We start from the raw sequence: 26,863 nt of genomic DNA, 5'->3' as shown, positions 1-26,863 counted from the left end.
CATTACTGATAAAGATACAGTTACAGATGGGACAAACAAGTAGCCAATACAATCTTAGCAGACAGTCAGTTCTCCTTTAATTTAACAATATGTCCTCCACATTGGGAAATACTATGGTAGTAATGATTTCAACAGCAAGGATGTTCTTTATTTATATTAACATCTTGGAAATTACTGTAGTTTCATTACCCCAAAGCTAACATCAAATGATTTAAGAATTTTAGTTGAATGATGTTTTGTTTTTGTTTTTTTTTTACCTCATCTGAACCATCTGCACAATCGTATTCTCCATTACACCTTAAAGTTGCTGAGATACATCCTCCACTGGCACATATATACTCACTCGATGAACATGTAGGAGAAGCTAATTAAAAATAGAAATATTACCATTAGACAAAATATCTCAACTTTTGCTAAGAGGGTACAATTTTACACATTTTTAAACATGACTTCTTCAACTCACAGAAATACATAATTCACTCAAAACAATTTCAACCTATTTCATGGTTAATAATGGAAAAAAAAAACAAAAAACAGGGGCACCTAGGTGGCGCAGTGGATAAAGCAGCGGCCCTAGATTCAGGAGGACCTGACTTCAAATCCGTCCTCAGACACTTAACACTTACTAGTTATGTGACCCTGGGCAAGTCACTTAACCCCAATTGTCTCATCAAAAAAAAAAAAAAAAAGAAGAAGAAGAAGAAGGAAAGAAAGAAAGAAAAGAAAAAAAAGAAAAAGAAATTATCACTGAATCACACTATTTTCTTTTTTATTTCAAGTATTTAATATTAAAAACTTTTTAAAAAGCACTTTGTCAAATAATTAAAATTGCATTAAAATGGAATGACTTGCACAGTACAGATATTTCTCTTTATCCTTAGTAAAAATAGTTATAGGATCATAGATTTAGGGAAAAAATGGGCCTTAAAGACCATATAGTCCAATAAACACATTTTGCTGATAGAAATAAGTGAGGCCTACAGAAATCAAAAGACTTGTCCAAAGTCACATAGATATTAGATAATAATCAGAATCTGAACCTTGATTTTCTTACTACAAATCCAGTGTTCTTTCTGTTGCCTCTGTCACATTATTCTCTTATTTTTCAAGATATAATACTTGCATTTTTCAGAATTTAGGAAGAAAGGTATAATCTTTAACAATAAAATATTTGTAAAAACATAATTCAGTTTGGGAGAAAGTAGAGAATTAATTTTACATCAATATCTGTATCTAATTGTGTTATTTCATTAATTCTATCTCATATGTGGGATTCCTAAGACTCCCAAGTTTAAGAAAACAAATAAAACATTTATATCTATTCCACTGCTACTGTGCCAGAGAATAGAATGTGTTCTTTTTGGGCAATGACATACTCTTTCCTTTTCCCCAGTCCTCTACCCTCTCTCAAAAATGAAAAAAAAATATGACAATGACAAAAATATTTTTAGAATAATATAAGTTTAATACATTGTGGCATCTGCTATTACTTTATTGGTCTGGGCTTGTCATTGTTTCAGTCATTTTTCAATCATGTCTCACTCTTTATGACCCTTTGGCAAGGATACTGGAGTGGTTTGCTATTTTGTTCTCCAACTCGTTTTACAAGTGAAGAAACTGAAGCAAACAGGGTTAAGTGAGAAGTGGGTCATGTGACATAAGCAGATGGAAGAAATGGGAAATGGGGCATTGGAAGACACATGAGCATGTATGCTGAAGTCTCCTAGATTGAAAGGAGTTGTGGTGGGCCAAGCACTGAACTCCTTGAGAAAGCAAGGGGATTGTCTTGGAGTTGGGCAGACAGAGATAATTAGAATCAGGACTTAGTGATGAATTTGGTTTTCATAAATCTCAAAAGATGAGAGGTTGTGGAGAGAGAGAGAGAGAGAGAGAGAGAGAGAGAGAGAGAGAGAGAGAGAGAGAGAGAGAGAGAGAGAGGGAGAGAGGGAGAGAGAGGGAGACAGACAGACAGACAGACAGACAGATTGGAAGTGGCACTGGGGACCAAGGGATATTAGGACTGATTCACTGTCACTACTGAGTGAAAGTCCAGCCAGTACTGGAAAGGGTATTCATGGATGAATTATCATGGGAAGGGACATCTCTCACTGAGTGCCAGAAGATGAGAGTGGTTTTGTGACCCCCATGTAGTCCAGAAGCCTAGTAAATAGTGAGAGGTAGTGTGTCCTAGCTGCCTACCACCTCACTAATCCTCTTGTTTTGCAGATGAGGAAACTGGGTCTAAGGAGGTTAAGTCATGTATAAGGGTTAGATATTTTCCCCACTCAAGGAAACTTATATAAACTTAATGGTTAATATCTAAAACTAATAACCCAAATAATGAGGATATATACACATTAGCATATGGATATGAGGATAAGGTATAATTAAGCTAATTATGTGAATTAGTATATTTTCTTTCTGTATAGCTTCAGATGCAGAGATAAATTTTGAACAAAGTGAATATTGATAAACCTGCTGGTATATATTCATAAGTTACTTTTATGATAAAAAAATCTTATCTACATTTTCATTACTGGAAAGCCATGAATCTAATCATTTAAGATATTCCAGTCCCTATCAATCAATATAGCTTTCTATTTTTTATTTGGCATTTGGCACCTAACCAAAGACGATTCCAGTTTGATATGCTATTAAGTTTGGTTTACAAGCTTAATTTGAGTAACTAAAAATCTGCATTGTATATTCCTACTTTTTTTTTTCACAACTTTCATGCTATTCTCCTGGGAGAGTTATTCCAAATGGTGTGTAAAGCTCAGGAAACCAGAAATTGAGTTTGGAGAAAAATGTTTGAAACTAGGTAAATACCAATTCTATTTATCTATCTATCTCTATCCATAATTTAGGTCGATTAAATAGTTATATATTATTTGAATATTATTTCTGGATAATTTTATTTCTAGATATAGTAAATCCTTATCTTCATTTACCATCACAATGTTTGCTCCAGCTAGTTCTTTAAATTGAATTTTCTCTGCTAAATGGTCACACATAAATAAATAGGATTGCTATATTTTTACCTGGTTCACAGTTTTTCTCATCATCCCCAAATTTGCAGTCTTCATATCCATCACATTTCCATTTTGCTGATATACATTGACCATTAGCACACTGAAACTGATCTTTGGAGCAACCTGTTTCACAATTTCTCTGTTAAAATGTAACAAAAATAATAAAGTCGGACCTTCTGCCAGGTGTTTACAAACATGAATACACAATCAACCACTTTGGCATATTTCCAAAAATATTGTCATATTTTAAGTCTGTCTATATAAAGCCAAAAATATACTGTATTATTTGCCAAGATATTTCTTTTCCTGCTGTTCTTTGATGGTCTGTAGGGCTTATGATAAAATGAAGAAACAAAACAACATATATCTTATGACTTTATTTGTTATACTAATCAAATGTTCTTAATAGTATGTGGAAAGAATGCTCCTTTAGAGAAATGTTATTTTAATCAAACAGATGAACAGTGCAAAAGTGCGTTATAGACTTTTTTATTTGCAATTCCCACTTCAACTTTGAGAGTTTCCTTCCTTTCTATTTACTCATTTTCTTGTTTCTTGCCTTTTGCCTAAACATTTTGCCTTTTGGATTTTCATTTTGCAGTCCTTTCAGTCTTCAAGATTTTAAATGATCTATTTTATACTTGGCCACATCTGGCGGATAGTAAGTTTTATGCTCCCAATCTGGGTATGCCCATTGTTTACATGAAACAAAAAGATAAGCTAGAAATCTGTCTTCATAGAGAATTAATGAAAAGGTGAAATGAAATATTTTGAAATGCCAATCCTTGGTCAGTGTTTTTCCATATATCCCCTCCTCCCACATGGGGATTCCTTTCCTATACACATGAGCTGAAACTGTTATAAGAGCTTCCTGGAAATGAGATATGCCGTCACCACTTTTGCTCTTCCAATGCTCTACTCTTACAAAATGGGGAAAAAAGAAAAACTTCCAGACTCCTCTATGTTTTAACTTGCTGATTTGTCCGTTATGTTGAACAGGAAGAAGTTGGGTACAGAGATGGAGAGAAAGAAGTTTTTTATTGCAGATTATAAGTGTCAAATTCACTGCCCCCAAAATTCTAAAGTATAGTCAAATCATATTAAAATGTAATTGGGAAAAATTTTTTAAAAAGAAGTAAAATATGATGCAACATGATGTTAATTTGTAGTTTTCTAAGTCAAAATCAACAGGGATTTGTTTCTATTTGGTTTTAACATGCCTGTTGTCTGGTTGTTTGATTGTTGTCCTTAATGCTCGAAGAGGGTCAAAATGACATTGCTATGTTGGGATTCAGGGTATAGGGTGTCTGATTGTGGCTGATCAGACCAATAAAAGCTCAGAAAGCTTTACCACAAGTCTGAAACAAATAGTCCATATAAACATTTGGAGAGGAGATGTTTCTAAATTTGTGCATTTCACGTTTCTTTTGAGCTACTTCAATTCTGCTTAGCTCCTAGAGCATGATGCCTTCTTTGATCTGGGCATGCCATGTTGGGTGGTCCTGTGCCAGTAGTATCTCCCCCATGTCTCACAATCAGTTCCAAAGGTTTTAACAGAGACCTTGAGAGTGTCCTTGTATCACTTCTTTTTTTTTTTGTGAGGCAATTGGGGTTAAGTGACTTGCCCAGGGTCACACAACTAGCAAGTGTTAAGTGTCTGAGGTCAGATTTGAACTCACGTACTCCTGAATCCAGGGCTGGTGCTCTTATCCACTCTACCACCTAGCTGTCCCAACTTGTATCACTTCTTACTTTTGTGTGAGCACTTGTGAGAGTTCTCCATAAAATAGTCGTTAAGGCAAAAAACATTCAAACAATATGGCCAGCCCATTGGAGTTGCACTCTCTGAATTAGAGTGTGAATGCTATACAGTTCAGCTTGAGAAAGTTAAGGTGATATTCAGAATCTTCCTAAGGCAGTTCAAATTGAAGTGATTCATTTTCCTGCTATGGTGTTGGAATACTGTCCAAGATTCACAGGCATACAGCAATGAGGTCAGCATAACAGCTTTGTAGACCGGCAGTTTGGTAGGTAGCCTAACACCTATTCTCTTTCACGCTTTCCTTCAGAGCTTTCTGAACACTGAGATAGCTCTGACAATGCATACATCAACCTCATCATCTATGTGTATATCCCTGGAAATTATACTGTCAAAGTAAATAGACTTATCCATTGCATTCAAAATTTCTACATTCACCGTAACTGATGGTTCCATATGTGGATGGTGCAATGCTGGCTCATGAAGAACCTGTTTTCTTAATGTTGTCAGGCCAAAATTGGCACAAGTGGCAAAGAATTGATTCATATTCTGTTTATCTTGGCCTCATAGGCTCCATTGAATGTATAATCATCTGTGAACAAAAAGTTGTATAACAACTCTGCCTCTACTTTGGTCTTGGCTTATAGCCTTTTTTTTTTTTTGCAGGGCAATGGGGGTTAAGTGACTTGCCCAGGGTCACACAGCTAGTAAGTGTCAAGTGCCTGAGGCTGGATTTGAACTCAGGTACTCCTGAATCCAGGGCCAGTGCCCTTTCCACTGCACCACCTAGCCACCCATTTAACTTTTCAAGTTAAATAATTTACCATCAGTGAGATAGCTGACCTTGATGCTGTTTTTAACCTTGTTGAAGGAGTTCAACAATATCACTGAAAACATCATGCTAAAAAGCATGGTGTATAATATCGATTAACTTCTCCAGACAAGCAAATTTTGCCATGATCTTCCACAAGTCCTCACGACTGATAGTATCAAAGGCTTTGTTCAGATTGACAACGTGTATATATCTCTGTTCTGGTCCTGGCATTTCTCCTGGAGTTCTCAGTCAACAAGCACCATATCAACTGCTCCTCTACACTTTCTGAAACCACACTGGCTCTTGGGTAGATAACTATCTTCTAGGTGAAGAATCAGCGTATTAAGGAAGACTCTGGCAAGAATCTTTCTGGAAATGACTAAGAGAGAGAGTCCCTCTGTGATTGTCACAGGACAACCTATTTCTCTTTCCTTTATAGAGATGGACAGTGGTAACATCCTTGAACTCCTGGGGGATAACCTCCTCTTTCCATATAACCTGGAAGATTTCAACTACCTTTCATATGAGCAGTGGAGCCCCAGCCTTATAAATCTCAGATGGAATTAAAACAGTACTAGGTACTTTACCACACAAGAAGAGCCTAATGGCATTCAAAACCTCTTCAGTTGGAAATATGACTAGAGAGGGATTGACTCTAACCCAATGTATATGTTTAATGGCTTCAACATTGGTTGATGATTGTCTGTTGAGAATGTTATCAGCATATCAGTATTATGTCCTTATCACTAATCAATGTGGCTCCATCAGTGCTAAGTAATTGAGATGCATTGTAGATTTTTGACCTATAAATAGCATTCAGGACACCATAAAAGTGTTTTGGTTTGTTACTATCAGCATAAAAATGAATTTCATTTGCTTTCTTATTAAGCCAAGAATTCTATATCCTTCTAAGCTTTGCTTGCACTTTACTTTGTGTGTGTGTGTGTGTGTGTGTGTGTGTGTGTGGCAATGAGGGTTAAGTGGCTTGCCCAAGGTCACACACCTAGTAAGTGTTAAGTGACTGAGGCTGGATTTGAACTCAGGTGCTCCTGAATCCAGGACCGATGCTTTATCCACTTGCACTCTACTTTTGATGGAGTTAAAAGGTGCCTTCCTAGAGATTGATGAGCTATCTTGCTGGTAAACCCTGAGGAGTTCTTTTTCATTGAGCACTGAACATAGTAGGAATATAATAAATGCTTATTAAATTTAACTGAATGAGAAACTCAATGATTTCAATTTAATTATAAATTCAGAAAAGTTGCCAAACTCTATGCCTTCTAGCAACCACACTGACTAGTATTTTGATGGAAAAAATAAATCTTTCCTAAGTTTCTAAAAAAAAAGTATGGGAGAACGAAACATCCAATACATATACAAAGTATACACTAAATAGCTGTAGGATAAATTAATGGATCAATAAATGACTCTGTGTTCAGGATGTAATATAAGTATGAAGAAACACAAACCTCATACTTAATAGACAGCATATAGGATAGCTAAATAAGATTCTTTTAATATTATTTCCAAATTAAAAGTGCTTATCTACTTATAATTTTCCTGTTTTAAGGAACATTTACCTCAATGTATGACAACTTGTACTATTTATCTTCTCTTTAAAAAAAATAGGGATTGAATTCTTAATGTATATTTCTTACCAATTCAAAATGACAATATGTGCAAGACATGTATATACACTCGTGTGTATACACATGGGCAATACATGTTTATGTATGCATGCACATATATTTTGTAGGTAGTTACACATATATGTATAATGTGTGAGTGTGTGTTTCTGTTCCCAACCATCCAATTAGGTTTGTTTCTGTTATTTACTTTCTTTGTCTAACTTTTGGTTATTATCTTTTTTTTTTCATGATACTTTCCTTTCTTCTCCTGAGGTAACTGGGTGTTATAGTGAATAGAGTACTGACCTCACATTCAGGAAGATATGAGTTCAAATCTGACCACAAGACATTTTTTTAACTGTGTGACCCAAGGCAAGTAATTTAAGCTTTATCTACTTCAGTTTCCTCAGATGTAAAATGGGATTTGGGCTTCAGAGAAGTGACAGCTATTGTCAAATTGTTATGGTGGTTGTTATTGAGTTATTTAAGTCATGCCTGACCCTGTGACCCCTTTTGGGGTTTTCTTGGCAAAGATACTGGAGTGGTTTGCCATTTCCTTCTTCAGCTCATTTTGCAGATGAGGAACTGAGACCAATAGAGTTACTTGGCCAGGGTCACACAGCTAGTGAATAACTGAGGTCATATTTGAACTCAGGTCTTCCTGACACTAGGCCTGACACTCTATCCACTGTGCCACCTAGCTGTCCCACTATCAAATAAACCATATTTGTTTTTTTCACTGTTTCTCATACCTGAAATGTACTCCTTCATCTCTGCCTTGTAGAATCCATTACTGTCTTCAATCCTCAATTCAAATATAAGTTTCAGTATGAAATCTTTTAAGATTCCCCCAATTGCTAGTGCCTTCCCTCCTAAACTTTGTAATTATTTTGCATTTATTTTGTGTGTACTTATATTTGTACATATCTTTTCCAATAGAATGCATTTTCCTTGTTAGCCAGGATTGTTTCATGTTTCCTTTTGTATCTCCTTCATTTATCAGAGACTGTGGTACAGGAAGCATTTTAAAGATGCTTGTTCATTGACTGACTAAAGTATTCAAAGGGCTGTCATGTCCATGAGAAATTCAACTTGTTTTATTTGGCCTCAGAGAGCAAAGCTAGGGGCCAGAGGTAGAATCAGGAAATTGAAACTTACAAGAAATAAAATCACTTCCTAATAATGAAAGCTGTTCCAAAGGGAAATGGGGAGCTTTGGAAGATCATTCTTCATTCTCTCATGCCAACTCTATTACTGGAGGTATGAAAGTAGAGTGCATATAACAAATATATTAGCAAGGAGGCTCCTGCTCAGGTGAAAGGAAATGACCTCTTGGGTGTCTTTAGAACTTGAGATGTCTCCTCCCCTCCCCTCCCCTCCTCTCCCCCCCTCCTCTCCTCCTCTCTTCTCTTTCCCCTTTCCTCCCTTCCCCTCCTCTCCTTTTTTATTGTATCCTATTCTTTCCTATCCCATCCTATATCCCAATATATGTTTTGCTCACAAAATATGAATCCTATTTTGGAATCTATGTAAGAATGAGTGGTTACAATAGTTCCTACTATACATAACTATAGTGAAATTGTGAAAAAAACAAGGAACATCAAAATAGTCAGCTGCCTTGGCAGGTTAGGGCAGTGTTATATACAGGAGGCAGGGGTTATATGTAACAGAGGATGGATTATGTTTTGGTAACTATACAAAAGGCAATAATTCCAGCCATTTTTACATGCTCAAATATTGGTGATAATCTCTTACAATAAGTTTACATGAGATTCTTTAGATTATTAAAAAAAATTTATACAAACTTCCTTTGGGGTTAAATCAGTTTTCTGTTGTTAGAATTATCTATATGATCACCACAACACTTGGATTTCCTTTGCAATCCCAGTTTATTTTCTGGGGACACAATAGAAATTCTCGGTCCATATATTAAATATTTCACTCCATACAAGCATTATTTAAAGCATTTCAATGTGGGAAGGCATAATTTCTGATGGATGATAAAATGAGTTATTCTGATTCTCCAAGGGGAGATTCATGAAAATCCAAGCATTATAGCCATAGGGTAGCTATTGACACCAACTGAAGGAATGATAGTAATAGTTTTAAGGTGCAGATATCAGCAATGATTTACTTAAAAGAAAACGACAATGGATTGTAGATGATTTCTATACCTTTAAGAACTTTAAACCTATTAAATCTAATTTAATATTTAAATGGCAATTAATAGAGTTAGAAAACAAATTATGTTCACAGATCCTCTAGGTAGCAGACAGTATTAATGAATACTACATAGGCCAGAGAGGGAGGAGGGGACGGAGGGAGGGAAGAAGGGAAGGAGGGAGGAGGGGGAGAGAAAGGGGTGGGGAGGGAGGGAGGGGGAGAGAGATAACTTTGATTCATTGTCATTAAATTCTATAATTCTATTTATATTAATAGACTCCCTCATCATGTTTCAAAATGTAGGAATTTGTCTTCCTTGGTATCTATCAATAAAATAATAAAATAAAACAAAATAAAACAAATAACTATTTGAGATTAGAATCTTGACTCTGTACTTAATACTTGTGTGATACACACATATAAACATATATACTATGTGTATATATGTGTGTATGTGTGATCTCTATGGCTCCTTCAGGCATTTAATCTTAAACTTTAAGAGCTCCTACAAAATATTTTCTTGACCTTGAAAACATTCTCATTTTAACAAACCTTAAAGTACTAAATAAATGCAAGTTATTATTATATTTATTATTTGGATGCACAGCAAATATTTTAATAAAACCTAGAATTGTATAGAGCCTTATCTTCTTCACCTCCCTATAGCTAATCATCTTCATCACCTTCATTTTTACTAAATTATAAAAATAATTGCTTAATCTTTCACTCAGGCAATATGAACGTGGCCACATAATAAATGAGTTGCTTTCTGCATCTAAGGAAAATTGCTAGTTCATATTGAAGGCAATAGGTTTACATCTTTTGAAGAAGAGAAATTGTAGATAAGCCACTGTTTAAAATGCATAAAAATATTAGTTGTGTCAGTAAATACTGCAGCAAGTTTATGGACAAATTCACAGATGGCAAGGACATCAGCTATGGGGAATAGAGTTTCTAAACATCTATTCCCAACCCAGCCATCCACCACTTGAGGTAAAATAGACTATAAAATTAACTGTCAATAGTAGCATGAGAACTATTCCCTATACTGGCTGTGTGCAGCTTAGTGGATGGTTATAACACTTATCTGAATGTGTTAGGAGTAAAGGGCATTTTCAGATCTGTCCTAGTCACACTCATTGGACTGAATAATAATAATAATTACAAATATGGTTCTAGAGAATTGTTTTCAGTTTAGTTTCATTTTGCAAAGTTGCCTACCTCATCTGAGCCATCTGCACAGTCATAATCTCCATCACACCAAAACCTTGAAGAAACACAGTCCCCATTTGCGCAGAGAAAGTCTTTCAAGGTACAGGTTTGTGGCTCTGGTGGAGAGGGAAACAAAATAAAAAAAAAATTAAAAGTGTTAGTCTATTATGTGCCACTATATTCTGAAATGTATATGGCATAAATCATGAGGTCAGATTAAGAAAAAGCAAATTGGAAGTTAGCCAAGCAAAGCAAATAAATTGTGTAGGAAAAATGCCCCACTGAGTAGCTACAGTATATATTATAATGACTTTTTAGAATCATTTTAAAAGGCATGAATAGAAAGTGACATTAAAGTAACAATTGGCAAAGAGACAAAGGGTAAATACCTTACTGCTTAATAAAGACAGCCAAAATTCAAGAAGTTATGAAAATCTACATATAATTGTGGTATAATAGTGACTTTCCAAGTTGCTAAGGTTATGCCATTATATATATATATATATATATATATATATATATATATATATATATATATATATATATATATATATATAAAACAGACATTTTGAGACTCACCTATTTCATAGATACTACCCACAGGACTACTCTGAGGATCTGAGGGAATAAGAGTCTCTATTTCTTGCCTGTTTACTGGCTATTCCAATCTTTCAATCTGACCATATTTTTCTTTCCTTAGTGTCAACTATGTGCCTACAACTATTTTTCAATGTTTAATAGAATGCCTGGCATTTATCAGGTGTTTAATAATTGCTTATTGGACTTACTATGTGAAACTGTCATATATCCTTTTGATGATAACTTTTACTCTATTTCTTGTGCATAATTTTCATTGTATAGCCTGAGTCCATCGTGTATTTTTCTACTGCCTTTTGGATGACTAATAATTTCCTTCCTTAGGAGACTGGTATTCTGTGACTCTTATCTCATATAGTATTACCAGAAAAGTACTAGTATTAAAAGATAGTGGTTTTTTTGTTTCAGAGAAATTTGAGATTATTAAAAGCAAGGCAAAATCTCCCAGGTGAAATTGAGGTATTTTTTTTTTCTCTTCCTAAGCAATCCTGAACCCAGTTTCTTGGCTATTTCTTATTTCTGTGCAAGATTACATATGTGTGTGCATATATTTATTCAACACACAGACACACATATATATATACATATATACACACATGTACATATATACATACACAAATGTGTATATAAACAAAATTAATTCATATATATACAGATTAATTTTATGAATAGTCTACTCAACTGCATATTATCATCTGAAGAACAGATATTCTTCAACTACTTGTCTTTTTCTTTTTTTGGATGGGAGGTTACGATGAACTCTTTTGTGTGATTTTAGATCTCATTTTGAAGGATCTTCAATATTCCTGGTCTTGATGGAATTAGTACAATGCCTTTCATAGACTGGAGTGCTGACAGTCTTACCTATAGGCAATACCTCTTCCATTTTAGTATGGGAAGAAGACAATTTACTTCATTCTCAATTTTACCCTCTTAAGTATGTTTCTAAAAGGCATACCCTAGTTTTATGAAAGCATACATTTCATATAAAAGGTGAGCCCTAAACTGTATTCATCACATTGTGACTTGTATTTTACTGAATTATCTTTCTTTTTCCCTCTCAAGCCACTCCAGTTACATTAAAGTCTTCTCACCCTTCCTTCTTCCACTGACACATTAGCTTTTATCAGGAGGGGGAAAAAGAGTGTGAAAGGAAGCTGGAAAGCTAAAATCATGGAAAATAAAGTGGATTTTTGTTAATGGAATGGAGTGAAAATAAATATGACACACATGGCCATGTCTAAATCTTTACAAATAAATCAGAACTCTATAATTTAGTGTGCTTTGGAGGTTTTGCAGAACAGGATTAATTTTCCCCTTAATGTTTTCATTCCCCATTCACACTAATTGAAAGCAAAATTGCGTATCATATGCTAAACAGTTATGGTTTTGCTGGCTTTGGCACAATTTTGTTTATGAATGGATCAAAAGCCATTGTAGTTGCATGATAATAAAAATGGTACACATTTGGGGATTTTGTGTATTTTCCTCCCTAGAAATACATAGCACATGACAATTCTGAAAACAAACAAACTTCGTTATGCCACTCATTTCTCTTGCTCCTTGCTATCGTGGTAGAGAGGCAAATGAATAATAAAAAATGAAACTATCGAAGCAGAGTGGGAGAAGATTTTCCCATGCAAATGAGTCTCATCATGTCTCTATATATTTTGAAAAATTTCAGCAAACCCACTTTTGATTACTGGGAATAAATTATTTATAAACAAACACAAACTGTGTTGAATAAAGTAGATTCTATGGTTTTAACCTCAAATTTGTATAATGCAGAGAGGGAGTGTAGTATGGTAAAAAAGAATACTGACTTTGGAGTCGGAGAATGTAGGTTTAGGTCCTGACTGACACTTGAAGGTGTCATGTCAAGGTGTTATGGTAAGTCTATTAAATTTTCTAAGCCTCATATTTCCTGATCTGGGAAATGAGGATGACACTTGTTCAATCATTTTGGTGGTGTCCAACTCTTCATGACCCTATTTGAAAGGTTTTTGTTGTTGTTGTTTTCACAAAGATATTGGAGTGGTTTGCCATTTCCTTCTCCAGCTTATTTTACAAATAAGGAAACTCAGACAAATTGGGTTAAGTGATTTGCCCGGAGTCACACACCTAGTAAATATCTGAGGCCAGATTTGAACTCAGTAAGATGAGTCTTCCAGACTCTAGGTTGGGTAGGGTACTCTTTCCATCACACCGCCTAGCAGCCGCACAGATGAAAAGAACTTATAGAAATTATTCAATAGACTTACTATGAGTAAATTATTTTATAAAACAAGAAACACTATATGAATGTGAGAAATCATTAAAAATATCCTATTTCATTAATTTGAAGAAAATACACTATATTTAATAGTGAAGGACAAACAAAAAATGGACATTTCTTTTCATCTAGTTGTTCTTCTCTGATCTTTTCTAGTTCCAGGATGAGGTCAACTTTTAGACATTGGTATGGTAATTATAATAATGGTTCTTCTTTATTGAAGCAGATGTTGAATGCCTTGAAGTTAACCTAACATAAAATAAGTTATGATGAAAGAATTTTCTCTAGTGCCTCACAGCACTAAAGTGATCCAAGTATTTTCAAAGAATATTTCCAAAATATTATGGTATCGCTTGTATCAAAATGCTGTCATTACCATTCCACCCTCTCTAAAACAGTTCTTTCTAATTTCTTGGAACTAAAGTGCTGTTACAGATAAGCAGAAGAGGGCCTTAGAGGAGGAAGAGTCCGGGTATTTATGATCCTTATTTAGAGGCCTTTGCAGAGAATGGGTGCCCTAATTTTATGTGAAATTCAAATTAGAAGAAAATGTTTTGGAAAGAGAACTGTATTCCATTTTAAGAACAGATGCCTAATAAACATGTTGTGGACTCAATGGTCATTTCTCCAAACCCTGATAGCATATGTTTTGTTTTGTTTCCTTTTCTTTTTTTTGAGGCAGTGGGGGTTAAGTGACTTGCCCAGGGTCACACAGCTAGTAAGTGTTAAATGTCTGATGTCAGATTTGAAATCAGGTCTTCCTGAATCCAGGGCCGGTGCTCTATCCACTGTGCCACCTAGCTGCCCCAATAGCATGTTTTTTTTTTTAAGAATTATCCAAGTAAATAGGAAGGGAAATCAATAATTGAGGCTTTATATGCAAAGAACAAGTTGGTTAATGGAAAATTTAAGAAATCAGTTTTTTAAAAACTCTATGGGAAGCTTAATTATAAAACTGATTTGTTTTGATTTTGAGGTAACACTCCAAACTTAGAGACAGAGTGAAAAGCGCATATATGTAACTATAAGCAATAACATATTTTTGGAAATATAAGCATCAATGAAAATGATAGAATGAGAGCTAGAAAGAACTCTACAGATTATTCAGCCCAGTCTCCAACCTTTTACTGATGTAGAAACTGAGAGCCAGAGCTGAGTCTATAACCTAGATTTCCTGAACTCACTCTACTGCCCTTTCCAGACAGAACTGTGCTAGAGGACTACTTTGCTATTATATTTAACACTACATAACTTTGGGGAATTCTTTTGCATTAAATAGCTATTCTGCTGATATAATCCGTTGTTGAAGGGTTCAAAATTTATACACACGTGGGAATAAATATCTAAGACAAATTTTTAGCATAGAATTAGTATAACTGGCATTCCAAAGAAATAAGATTCTGATATAGATGCAGTGTGAAGCTACTAGAAATTCAAATAAGGCAGGAACAGCTTGTCTCCATATATACCGTCAACATATTTTAATCAAGTAATTCTTTTTACTTCCATTTTAATTATTTTTCTAGTTATTTATTCCTTAATAATATAAAAGTAAAAGCTAAGGCATTATGTATGGCTAATAACTGGAAAGAATAAATGCCTTATCTATAACCATTCTGACAGATAAAAATTTTTCAGCTGGTGAGATTTCCATCATATTTTTAGATTTTTAATGCCAATTTTGGAACTCTAATATTAATAAAATTTTATTGTTTTCAAGCATAAATGTTGCCCTTAAAACATAGTGGCCCCATCACCAGTAGCTGACATTGAAATTATGAAGATAAATTATCCTATGTAAACATAAAGTGTGAAAAACATTATATTTAAAGTATAACTGAGTTAACTGTTTTCTTTTTCAACTCATTTCAGATCCGTGCCTGTAGGTGCTTCCACATGATTTCAAAAAGCATAGTTTATAAATATGGAAGATATAGAAATACTTCTATGGTAAATAGGAGAAAAGTTTGATTATTTTATATAGTTGGATTCATCACAGGGATATTCTTTTGCATTTAAACTTGAAAAATATTGTATGAATGGATTACTTTGAGGCATCTGTTATTACACTAATGTATTCCCTTGACCTTTGCCAATCATACTCTTTCACTCCTTATGCTATGTGATTATTTCCATAAATTCTCTTTAGTGGATTGGTTGCCTTCCTGCAGGCACTTAGCTTATTTGTCTTTATATATAACTTTTGTTTCCACCTCTTTTTCTAGACATATCAGTCCTTTAAATTGTTTGTTGGTCAGTTCTCTTACATGGTTTACGATTGGTAATATGATGTTCCTGACCATTATGTGTCTTTCTATTATCGTTTCGGTTTCCTGTAACTTTGATTCTTCTGAGACTGTGATATCCTATGATTTGCAGTCAGTTTGCATCCCCAAGAGAATATTGGTTTCACAGAGGTGGGCTTTTTTCAACAGCAAACAGTTTGGGATCATTGAAAGTACCATGCAGTTTTCCTAATGGCCATTCAGCCTGATTTCCTCCTATTCAATCATGCACTCAACCCATTTCACACTTACAGAAACTTTGTTCTCTGTGCATACATACATATATGTACATATATGCTATATATACAATGTGTTTAGCATTTATAACGTATGAACAGATGCCATAGAAGAAAGATGAACTGAATATAGAATTAAACAGAATAGGCTGAGTCTGTGTACATATGAACCAACTCAGTGGAATAATCAGTCATGCTTATATACATACACACATATAAAATATGGTATGTGTATGTATATATGCACACACAATACATCATATATTATATGCATTGTATTATATAGTATGTATATTATATATTTTATATGGTGTATATATTATATATTGTATAAAACATATAGGGAAAGCTGGGTGGCACTTGGGTGGAGTCATGAAGAGCTGAGTTCAAATTTGATCCCAGACACTTACTAGTTGTTTGACCCTAGGTAAGAACTTAACTCCTATTTGACTCAGTTTCCTCTTCTGTAAAATGGAAATAATAACAGTTCCTACCTCCCAAGGCTGTTGTGCTGATCTACTGAGATAATATTATAAAGTGTTAAATATAGTGTCTGGCAGACAGTATTATATAAATGTTAACAATTATTATTGTTAATAAAATATGCATATTTATATAATGTATAAATTTGCATAGATGAAAAATGCAAAATTTTCAATATTTGTTCATCAAATATTAAGTGCATTGTATATGTACATGTAAATATAATACAAATTAATACATGATAAACTCATATTAGGAAATATAATTTTTTATATTGGACAAGGGAAGGAACAAATATGGAGAGAGTAGAAATTAGAGGAAAGCAGAGGAGAGGAGAGGAAAAAGAGATCAAATGGAATATATATGTAGACTAATTCAAATGACTTTTTATCTTGCTACTGGTTTGAATAATTATGTTTTCATATACAAATACATTTGAACACCAGTGAGATGAGCTCATTATTTTATTTAGACTATATATAGGATAGCTTATGACACTAAAAAAATATAATCGGTCTTCATATATTCTTCCGCTTTACAGCCTATTTAATATGTCAATACTCAGCAAATCACTGAATGATTATCTTCAAGGCATACTTTCCACAAAATTCTAAATCATTTTAATGAATACATGGGAGTCATCTTGTTTCAAGAGATCCTTAAAGTCTGCATTTTTTTTTTACTGAGTACTTTATTTAAATCAACAATTAATTAAGGCAGCAGGATTTCCTAACTTCTTTGTGACCACAGATGTAGATGTAGAAAATCACCTAAAAATGTTCCATCACTTCCTTTTTTAAATTTTCATCAAGGATACCTTAGGTGTATTTGGAAACCATTTTCGTAATAAATATCTTGGGTTAACATTTTTTATTCTGTTTTGATTTTCATTAACTTTTTTTTTTTTTTGCTTCATCAATAATACTTGGTTTGGGCTATCAATAGCAGATAGGTGACATAATAGATAGAGTTCACTATCTTTAGTCAGGGACATTAGTGTCAAATCCAGTCTCAGATCCTTACAGGCTATATGAACCTGGGTAAGTCACAATTTCTGGCTGCTTTGGTCTCCTTGTATGTAAATAGAGACAATAATAGAACCTACCCTGTGAGGTTAACATGAGGATAAAATCAGGTAATATTTGTAAAGCTCTACATACATTATAGCAATAGCTAAATTTATGCTAATTATTATTATAACATCTTAGAGAGTAGAAACTAGCACTGCATTGGGTACCATTAGGGGCTTCTCTTTATAAAAGGCAGAATTGGATTTTCCAGCTCACTCTCCATTTTCCATCTATTTCTCTGGTTTTAACTCTATGGAAGCACTTACTACTCAAGGGATTGTGTACCCCACCCCACAGCTCTTCTCCCGGCTTTCCATATCCCTTTTGAGCACTGGTTTATCCCATTAGATTGTAGGCTCTTTGAGGACAAGGGCTGTCTTTCTTTTTCTCATTTGTATCTCTGGTGCTTAACACAATTCCTGATACATTGTTGTTGTTCAGTTGTTTTTGAGTCACCTCCAACCCCTTATGACTCCATTTGGGGTTTTCCTGGAAAAGATACTGAAGTGATTTGCCATTTCCTTCTCCAGTTCATTTTACAGATGAGGAAACTGAGGCAAACATGGTTAAGTGACATGCCCACTGTCAGATAGTTAAGTGTCTGTGACCATATTTGAACTCAGTAAGAGGAGTCTTCCTGATTCCAGACCTGTCACCTGGGCACCTAGCTGGCCCTCTTGGCACACAGTAGGCATTTAATAAATGTTTACTGAATTGAATTGAACTATACACATACACACATATACACGTTTGTATACATATGTTCATGCACATATATACATGTATGTAGGTTTATTTACTGCTATAGTTGCTTTTTTTACTACTATGTTCTTTTAGGGTCTTTGTTCTTCTCCCTCTGCATGCTTCTGTAGGAGGGTATGCATTTATACAGTTCAATTACCACCTTCACAAAATTATTCCAAATTCTACACCTCCAGCTTTGACCTCTCACCCTCTATTTCTGAATAGCTGACAGTTTACAGTGAATTTCCACTTCAATATCTTGCTGAAACTTACAACTAACCACATTACAAAGAAAGTAATATCTTACATTTCCCTAGATTTTCTGCTCATTTTACAGAAGAGGAAACTGAGGTAAACAGGTTTAAGTGACCTGCCCAGGGTCACACAGCTAAAGTCTGAGGCCACATTTGAACTCTGGAAGATGAATCTTCTTGACTCTATGCCTGTACAGGCAATAGTTGCACTATACTATGAGTCCTCCAGGTTTATAACAGTGGAGTTGATTTGGCTGTTCCTTTAGCTCCTAGATCAAGGCCCAAATTATAAAGTTTCTCAGGTCCCTAGTGCAGAAATAATTTCTCCCTTCTTGGGTCCCTCATAGGATTTCCCATCTACTACCATCCCTGACCCAGCTGCCTACCAGTTAGGAAGATGTGAGAATGACTCAGAGCCTCCTCTGGTTGAAGCCTGATACTGAAGTATGTTAGTGTTACTGCACTTCTTTTTCCAAGCCCTAGAATGCTGGGTTCAAATTCAGCAAGACCTGGTTTCAGGCCCTGCCTCAGAAACATCCTTGCTATGTGACCCTGGACAATTCCTGTAACCTCTCAGTGCCCTCAAGCATCTTTCTTAAGATTCTAAATTGTAAAGCAATAGTAGATCTACTCTGTGATCTCCCTAGGAGCTCCCTAAACCTATGAAATCACAGATACTTTTAAAATAAAACTACCCAGGGCAGCTAGGTGGTGCAGTTGATAAAGCCCTGGCCCTGGATTCAGGAGGACCTGAGTTCAAATCCGGATTCAGACACTTGACACTTACTAGCTGTGTGACCCTGGGCAAGTCACTTAACCCTCATTGCCCCACAAAAAAAAGAAAAAGGAAAAAAGAAAGCTACCCAAAGTATTCTCAATTTACTGGGCCTTACAAGTTGTGGCAAGCACTGTGAGCAAGCTTAGATCTTTCCTTTGACTCACTGGCTTTCCTGACCTTGCTTTGGACCTGGATTATTTTTTCTGTCACTACTAGTGGATCATTACCATTGATACTGGCTTTGATGTGTATATGGATTTTCTCCCTCCCTCCCTTTCCTCCCCTCCACTTAGGTGCTGGTCTGAAAGAGACTCAGTTTCACCCTTACCTTCCTCACTCAGATTTGGACTCACAGTATCCTACCCTATAAAAGCCCTCATCTTGTGGTTTGGGAGCTGTCTGGGCATCCTAAGGCTCATGCCACATGCCTTACCCTAATTGCTGAATAAGACATCTTGTACCTTTCATATACTCAGCACATCCTAACAGTGTGCTTGTCTTTGTTCAGTTGTTTTCAGTCATCTCCAACTCTTCATTACCTCATTTGAGTTTTTGGGGGACAGAGATACAAGAGTGGTTCATCATTTCCTTCTCCAGCTCATTTTACAGAAAAGGAAACCGAGGTAAACAGGGTTAAGTGACATGCCCAGGGTCACACAGCTAGTGTCTGAGACCATGTTTGAACTCTGGAAGATGAATCTTGACTCTATGCCTGGCACTCTATCCACTGTACCACCTAGCTGCCTACACTTATTTGTATTCCCAACTTAATAGGTTTTTTTTTAACTTCTTCAAGACTGAAAACTAGACTTCATTCCTCATTGAATTCCTAGCCCTTATTAAGTAAACTACATTCTACCTACTAGATTATAGGATAAAGGGACTCCAGAGGACATCTAATCCAATCCTTCCATTTTATAGATGAGTAAATCAAGGTTCATAAAAAGTAAGTGACTTCCCCAAGGTCATACAGTTGAAGAACCTGTATTTGAACCAGGGTCTTTTGACTCCAGAGTCAATGATCTTTCCACTGCAGTTGCCTGATGTTTAATATTAAAGGGTCAATTTTAAGTGGCTGCTGACCTCTTCCTTTCTCTAGCTGTACCCCTTTTTTTAGACCTTAACTTTGGTATACTCAGGGTACTGCAAATGCCTCAGAATTAGTTTCCATGCTCATCCTATGCATGATTGAAGAGGAAGAATGGCAAACAGGAGAATGTTAAACTTTGAGTCAGACTTTCCAGCTATATATGACCTTAAACAAATCAATTTCCTCATCTAGAAAATAAGGAGACTGGCCTTACAGTTCTAAAGCTACACAGTCTGATGATTTATTTTCAAGAATTTTAACCAGTTTTCATTATTCAAATGACATCATTTCCTGGCTCATAAGCCACCAATATTTTCTAATTACCTAGTGAAAATGGAGTAATAAGATCCAAAGCAAAATAGTAATATTAAGAGTTCACTTCTAAATAGCACTTCAAAGTTTATAAAGTGCTTTCATAACAATCTTCTATGATGTTGGTAGTGAAAATATTATTCTCCTCATTTAGGAGCTGAGGATTAGAGGTCAAATGAAATGCTTAGGGTCACAGAGAAAATATGTTAAGTGGGACTTTAACCAAATGTAGCATTCTTTCCAATACAGCATGCTGCCTACCCCAAACCTCTTGAAAGCTGTCTTTTCTTAAAGATGATGAATGTTGAAAGACAAATGGAACATGTAACAGGGTCACTGGCCAAATCACTTGTCTGAGACCAGATTTTATCTCATGAAATGAGTCTTCCAGATTCCAAGCCCAGTACTATACTCACTGTGCCACCTAGCTGCCCCTCAGATCAAATATCATTTTCTATTGGAGGTCTTCTCTAGTCCCTCTAGCTATTGGGTGCCTTCCTTAGAGATCGCCTTCATTCTATGCTATATATACACTATGTACCAAATAATTTATATGCTATCTCCTCCATTAGTTTGTGAGTTCCTTGAGGATAGGGACTGTTTTTGCCTTTCTTTTTATCTGAGGCACTTGGCACAGGGCCTGGAACATAGAATTTAATAAATATTTGATGACTGTGAGATGACTGGCTATACACATGCAAGTTATCCTCAAATGATCACATGTAATATGTACTTATTTACATGTTATATCTGCTCAGTAGAGTGTAAGATTTTAAGGGACTGTTTTTCATTTTTTCTTGGTATTCTCTATGATAAACACTGGAATCTGCAGTGTTGGTGCTTAAGACATCCTTGTTGGGTAGAAGTGGACTTCTACCTTTATATAATAAAATTGCATTATATCCTATTTCAATCTGTTATGAGTTTGATTTTGTCTTTTAAAATTGGCTTTAAAAATGGATTTAGAAAGTAATATGAGTTTAGAGATGTTACATTTTTAGAATTCTGTCTTGGGAAGCGATATGATTGAATAATTATTGTTTTTTATTTTACTGGAACCCATTCTGAGAGGAGGGAGAGGACAACTCTTTTTAAAAAAAATTTATTTTAAAGATAAGCCATTTAAACTACATGTTCAAAAACATCTACTTTTTTAAAAATATGACTATGCGACTGTTTCCAGGGAAACTAAATAACATTCCACCAAATAGTGTGCATAAGTGAACTAATAGCACTAAAAGGCTGAAATTAAATGATTTAGCCAACTAGAGAATGATGTTTTGCTCTGCTTCCATATCACTCAGTTCATTGTATGAACATGCATTAGAGGCTTCTTTTTATTGAAAATTAACGTGATGCATTAAATCCTCATGATACTTTTTATAAACCAGTCTTCAGAACTGTGTCAATAATATTACAATTTGAGATCTGGGTCAATTTAATAGAAATATCCTTGCATAAATGTAACTATGTAGATGAAAATATAGGCTGTGGGGATAGACAGAATGAAGTTTACACCTTATCCATATTAAAGATAATGCAGTCTTGCTTGCTAAATAAGCTGTCAGGTTGACCATATTAGTCAAAAGTTACTTACTGCAGTTTTCTTCATCTGAATTATCACTGCAGTCATTTTGGCTATCACAGCGCCAGTGATCCGGTATACAGTTGTTGTTTTTGCACTGAAATTCATGAGGTCCACAAGTCTTTTTATCTGTAATGAAAGTGACCATAGTTTGAATCTTTGACTTCCATAAAGAAAGCATTGGTAAGAGTATCACCAAGAAGGAAACTAGCACTACACTCAAAGCTGTACATAGTTCTGCAGTTGTTGACAATAAAAAACAAAATACTTTAAAGTATTTATTGAATAATAGCCCCATAGCAAAGGTTAATATTACCATGGAGAAGCTGTACTATTATACCTAAATATAAATGCTTAAGAATTCCCTATTTGTTGTCTCAGTTAGAGCCTTTGGGGCAAGAAGGGCTAGAGTTAAATGGTAGGAACAGAGGAAGACATCAGGGCAAATAGAGTCCCATGGTACAGTGTCAAAGGAAATACAACTGGAGTCAGAATGCACAGGTTCAAATCTTGTCTCTTCCCCTTTTGTGGTTTTGGACAAATCATTGACAACTTTCTGAGCCTCAGTTTTCCCATCTGTAAAATCAAGTAGTTAGACTAGATTATCTTATCTTCCAGCCCTAAATCCACCATGCAATGTGCTTCTTAGACTGACCATCTAAAGACCTATCACTAGAAGGCTGCTCAGACTGCAGAAATGTCCTTTCTATCATAACTTGAGCTTTAGTTTTTATAATTATGTTGTCAGTAACTCCCAAATAAGAAACAGCTTGAGTTTGTTTCAATGATCTGCTCTCCCCTGTAGATATTTAGATATTTCCCTACTTCTCTGTGTTGTTAACTTGACCTTCTCCCTTAGGAAATGTTATTTCTCTCCTCTCTCTCTCTCTCTCATACACACACACACACACACACACACACATGCATACATGCATATACATACTTTTATAAACACACATGCATAAACATATATGGATACATAAATATGTTAGCACATACACATACATGCATACACACACATACAAATACATTGTTGTTGTTCATTTATTTAAGTTTTATCTGACTCCTTGTGATCCCATTTGGGGTTTTCTTTGAAAAGATACTGGAGTGGTTTGCCATTTCCTCCTCTAGATCATTTTATAGATAAGGAAACTGAGGCAAAGAGGATTAAGTGACTTGCTAGAGTCATACAGCTACTACATGACTGAGACCAAATTTGAACTTTGTCTTCCTGATTCCAACCTTGACACTGCATCCACTGTGCCACATAGCTGCTACTCATACATACACATGTATGAAAGAGAGAGAGAGAGAGAGAGAGAGAGAGAGTGATCAAAGACATACACACAGTAAAATATATGACACACCATCTTCACCAAGGAGAAAACATTATTTAAGAGTTATCCTGCTAGAGGGGAAGCTAGGTGGCACAGTGGATAAAGCACTGGCCCTGAATTCAGGAGGACCTGAGTTCAAATCTGACTTCAGACACTTGATATTTACTAGCTGTATGACCTTGGGCAAGTCACTTAATTAATCCTCATTGCCCTGCTCCCCCCCACACACACAAGAGTTATCCTGCTATGGATTGAAATTTTATGTAAACATAAATATGAATAAGCAATTTTGAATTAAGTTGATGATCAGTACATATTAACTATTAATAATAATGCAAAGTAATGTTAAAAATAGTAACAGCTAGTATTCTTGTAAGGCTTAAAAAGTACCTTATATATTTTTTTCTCATTTGATGCTCATAAAAACCCTTTAAAACTGGTTCTATTATTATTTCCATATTGCATTTGCGGTATCTGAGACTGAGGATTAGGTGATTTTCCCAGGGTTACATAGTCAGTAAATTTCTTAGACTAGATTTCAACTCATGCCCTAGTCCAATTTCAGAACTCTATGTCCTATGCCACCTAGCTTCTGGGGTCTAGAGATAATCTAGCTGTAGATAATTAAGGATTGAATATACCTTTTTATGAACATGTCTGCCTAGTCTATTTAGACATGTCAGCGTAGATATGCATTTATTTGATTCCTTTTATTGTCTACAATCATTTCATTATAAACTATTGAAGTCGGGAATATTATCATTGTAGTCATTTCACCCTGGTATGTTTGTTACAGTAAATATTCTGCATATTCTAGATTCTTTCTCTCTCTGTTCTGTCTTCTCCATATGTAGATATATAGATAAAGATATAGATATGAATAAATGAAAAAACAAAAAACTCATTCATTAGAACCTAACCCTGAAAATGTAAAGGGTTGGTCTGAACTTTTAGTTAGTTAATTCACTTTAGCTATGAATATACATTCATTCTTTGGGGCTATAGATAAGAAAACAAGCCCATATCTATTTGATTTATTTCCTGTCAAATGTTGATTTCATTGGGATTTGATGACTGAAAGAGACATATTTTAGCACCTAAGAAGATAAATGTTATACTCATCAATCTCGTAGAACATCCAGTATTGTATTCCATCTGTACCAATGGCATCAGACAGATTTTTAGAAAAGCACTCTACAACCTCAACATGCTAAGACTCTGATCTGAACATCCTGTCTCAATTTCTCTTTCTTAGTGTTCTGTGTTTCCAAAGTTCTCTTTAAAGTCCTTTTTGAAACCACTTTTTTAGTGTGTAAACATCTATATCATATTATAGCTACAAGAAATCCAAAGTTACTTGTCAACAGCCCTATGCTATAGTTCAGTACTACTATTTCCATTTATAGATATGGATATGTAAACATTGAGAGGTTAATTAGCTTGGGTAAGGTCAATCAGAATTTATGTTTCCAACTTATTTAACTTCTTGATCTATAACATTTCTCATAAAAAATATTACAAATACAAACCACAAATTGTTCTACATTTTAAAACTCGTCTAATACAAATTAAAACAGTAAAGAAAAAGCACTAAAAGACTTCCTACAAAAAGGAAGACTGTGATTAACATTTATAATAACTTACATTTGAATGACGTTTTATAGATTGAAAGGATTTTCAAGTATATTCTCTGATAGGATCCTCTTAAATGTTATAGGATATTACAACAAACCCAGTGAGATAGAGCAGATAATATTCTCACTTTACAAATGAGAAAACCAAGGCTCAGAGAGATTAAATGACTTGTTGAAAATTACATAGTACATATATTGTAGGAGCACTGAGAACCCAGGTCTTCTGACTTCATTCTTTAATCATTCCATTAGATCAGGGCTTAACTTTTTTCTTGTCATTGATTGCTTTGGCAACCCATTGAAACCTATGGTACTCTTCTCAGACTAATGTTTTGTTTTTTGTTTTTTGTTTTTATTTTGGGGGGGAGGCAATTGGGGTTAAGTGACTTGCCCAGGGTCACACAGCTAGTAAGTGTTAAGTGTCTGAGGCCGGATTTGAACTCAGGTCCTCCTGACTCCAGGGCCAGTGCTCTATCCACTGTGCCACCTAGCTGCCCCAGACTACTGTTCTTAAATGCATATGTGTACGGTATTACAAAAGAAATCATTTATGTGGAAATATGGATATAAAATATTTTAAAATTAATTTCACGTATCTCATTACTAGACTATTCTGCTTTATATAGCATCTCAGAAAATTGGATAAGAGGTGCAAAATAGGCATTTTTTGTTAATCATATTTTTAAAATGTAAATTAATATCTAAGAGATATATAGAAAAAGAGGTGGGTCCATCACATAGAGAAAGAAAAAAACAAAGACCCACCGATAGTCTATTCATATGCAATGTTAAGATACCTAGGAGAAGCTCTTGTCTATTTTAGGTTGACTCTCACCTTCACCTCATGATTTCAGAAAAATATCGTGAAGTATTATATAGGATGAAAAGGTGTATAGGTCACAATCTGTACCATAGAGGGGAGTAGGATATTGATGAAACTATGCATTTATTAGAGTACTAAACAATATAAAATTCAAATGAACCACCATTTTTCATATCAGATAATAAAGAAAAAACTCTTCCAAAACCTAAAACTACACAGATATTGGCTATTATTACTTAATTTTTTTTGGTGAGGCAACTGGGGTTAAGTGGCTTGCCCGGGGTCACACAACTAGTAAGTGTTAAGTGTCTGAGGCCGCATTTGAACTCAGGTCCTCCTGAATCCAGGACCAGTGCTCTATCCACTGCACCACCTAGCTGCCCCTATTATTACTTTATTATTTGTATTTAGATATCTTTAAATCTCTCCCCTAGCTTCTATATCCAATCAAATTGCCAGTTCTGTGGCTTTGATTTATCCAAAATTTCTTCTAGCTATCATTTTCACTTGTTCACTATTGTCATTTAGGCACTTAGGGTATTCCAACTGCAATAGTTTGTGATATCTTCTTGTTGATTATACAATCCAATCTAATCCCTATACCTTACTTATCATGTTACTCTCCTGTTCAAAAACCTCATTGCTTAAAAACAAAACCTCAATGTCTTAGTCCCTCCAAGATACCCAACTACAACAAACTTTCAATCACTTAATTCCAAAATGTGAGCTTCACCATTCTGCCATTTTGTTTTTGT

The 26,863-nt window shown here is 35.0% G+C and overlaps 1 protein-coding gene across 1 annotated transcript in view; it reads right to left on the bottom strand.

The window, feature by feature from the left end:
* The window catches only part of LRP1B (LDL receptor related protein 1B), a 2,279,180-nt gene that overhangs the window by 213,005 nt on the left and 2,039,312 nt on the right, over positions 1-26,863 (bottom strand). The window contains 4 exon segments of the mRNA XM_043994810.1: positions 258-364; positions 3,042-3,171; positions 10,618-10,724; positions 22,327-22,443. Of these exon segments, the coding sequence (XP_043850745.1) occupies positions 258-364; positions 3,042-3,171; positions 10,618-10,724; positions 22,327-22,443 (461 nt within the window).

This window comes from Dromiciops gliroides, chromosome 3 (genome assembly GCF_019393635.1).
Source record: "Dromiciops gliroides isolate mDroGli1 chromosome 3, mDroGli1.pri, whole genome shotgun sequence".
NCBI classification, from domain to species: Eukaryota; Metazoa; Chordata; class Mammalia; order Microbiotheria; family Microbiotheriidae; genus Dromiciops; species Dromiciops gliroides.
This window is presented reverse-complemented; position numbering and strand designations above follow the sequence as displayed.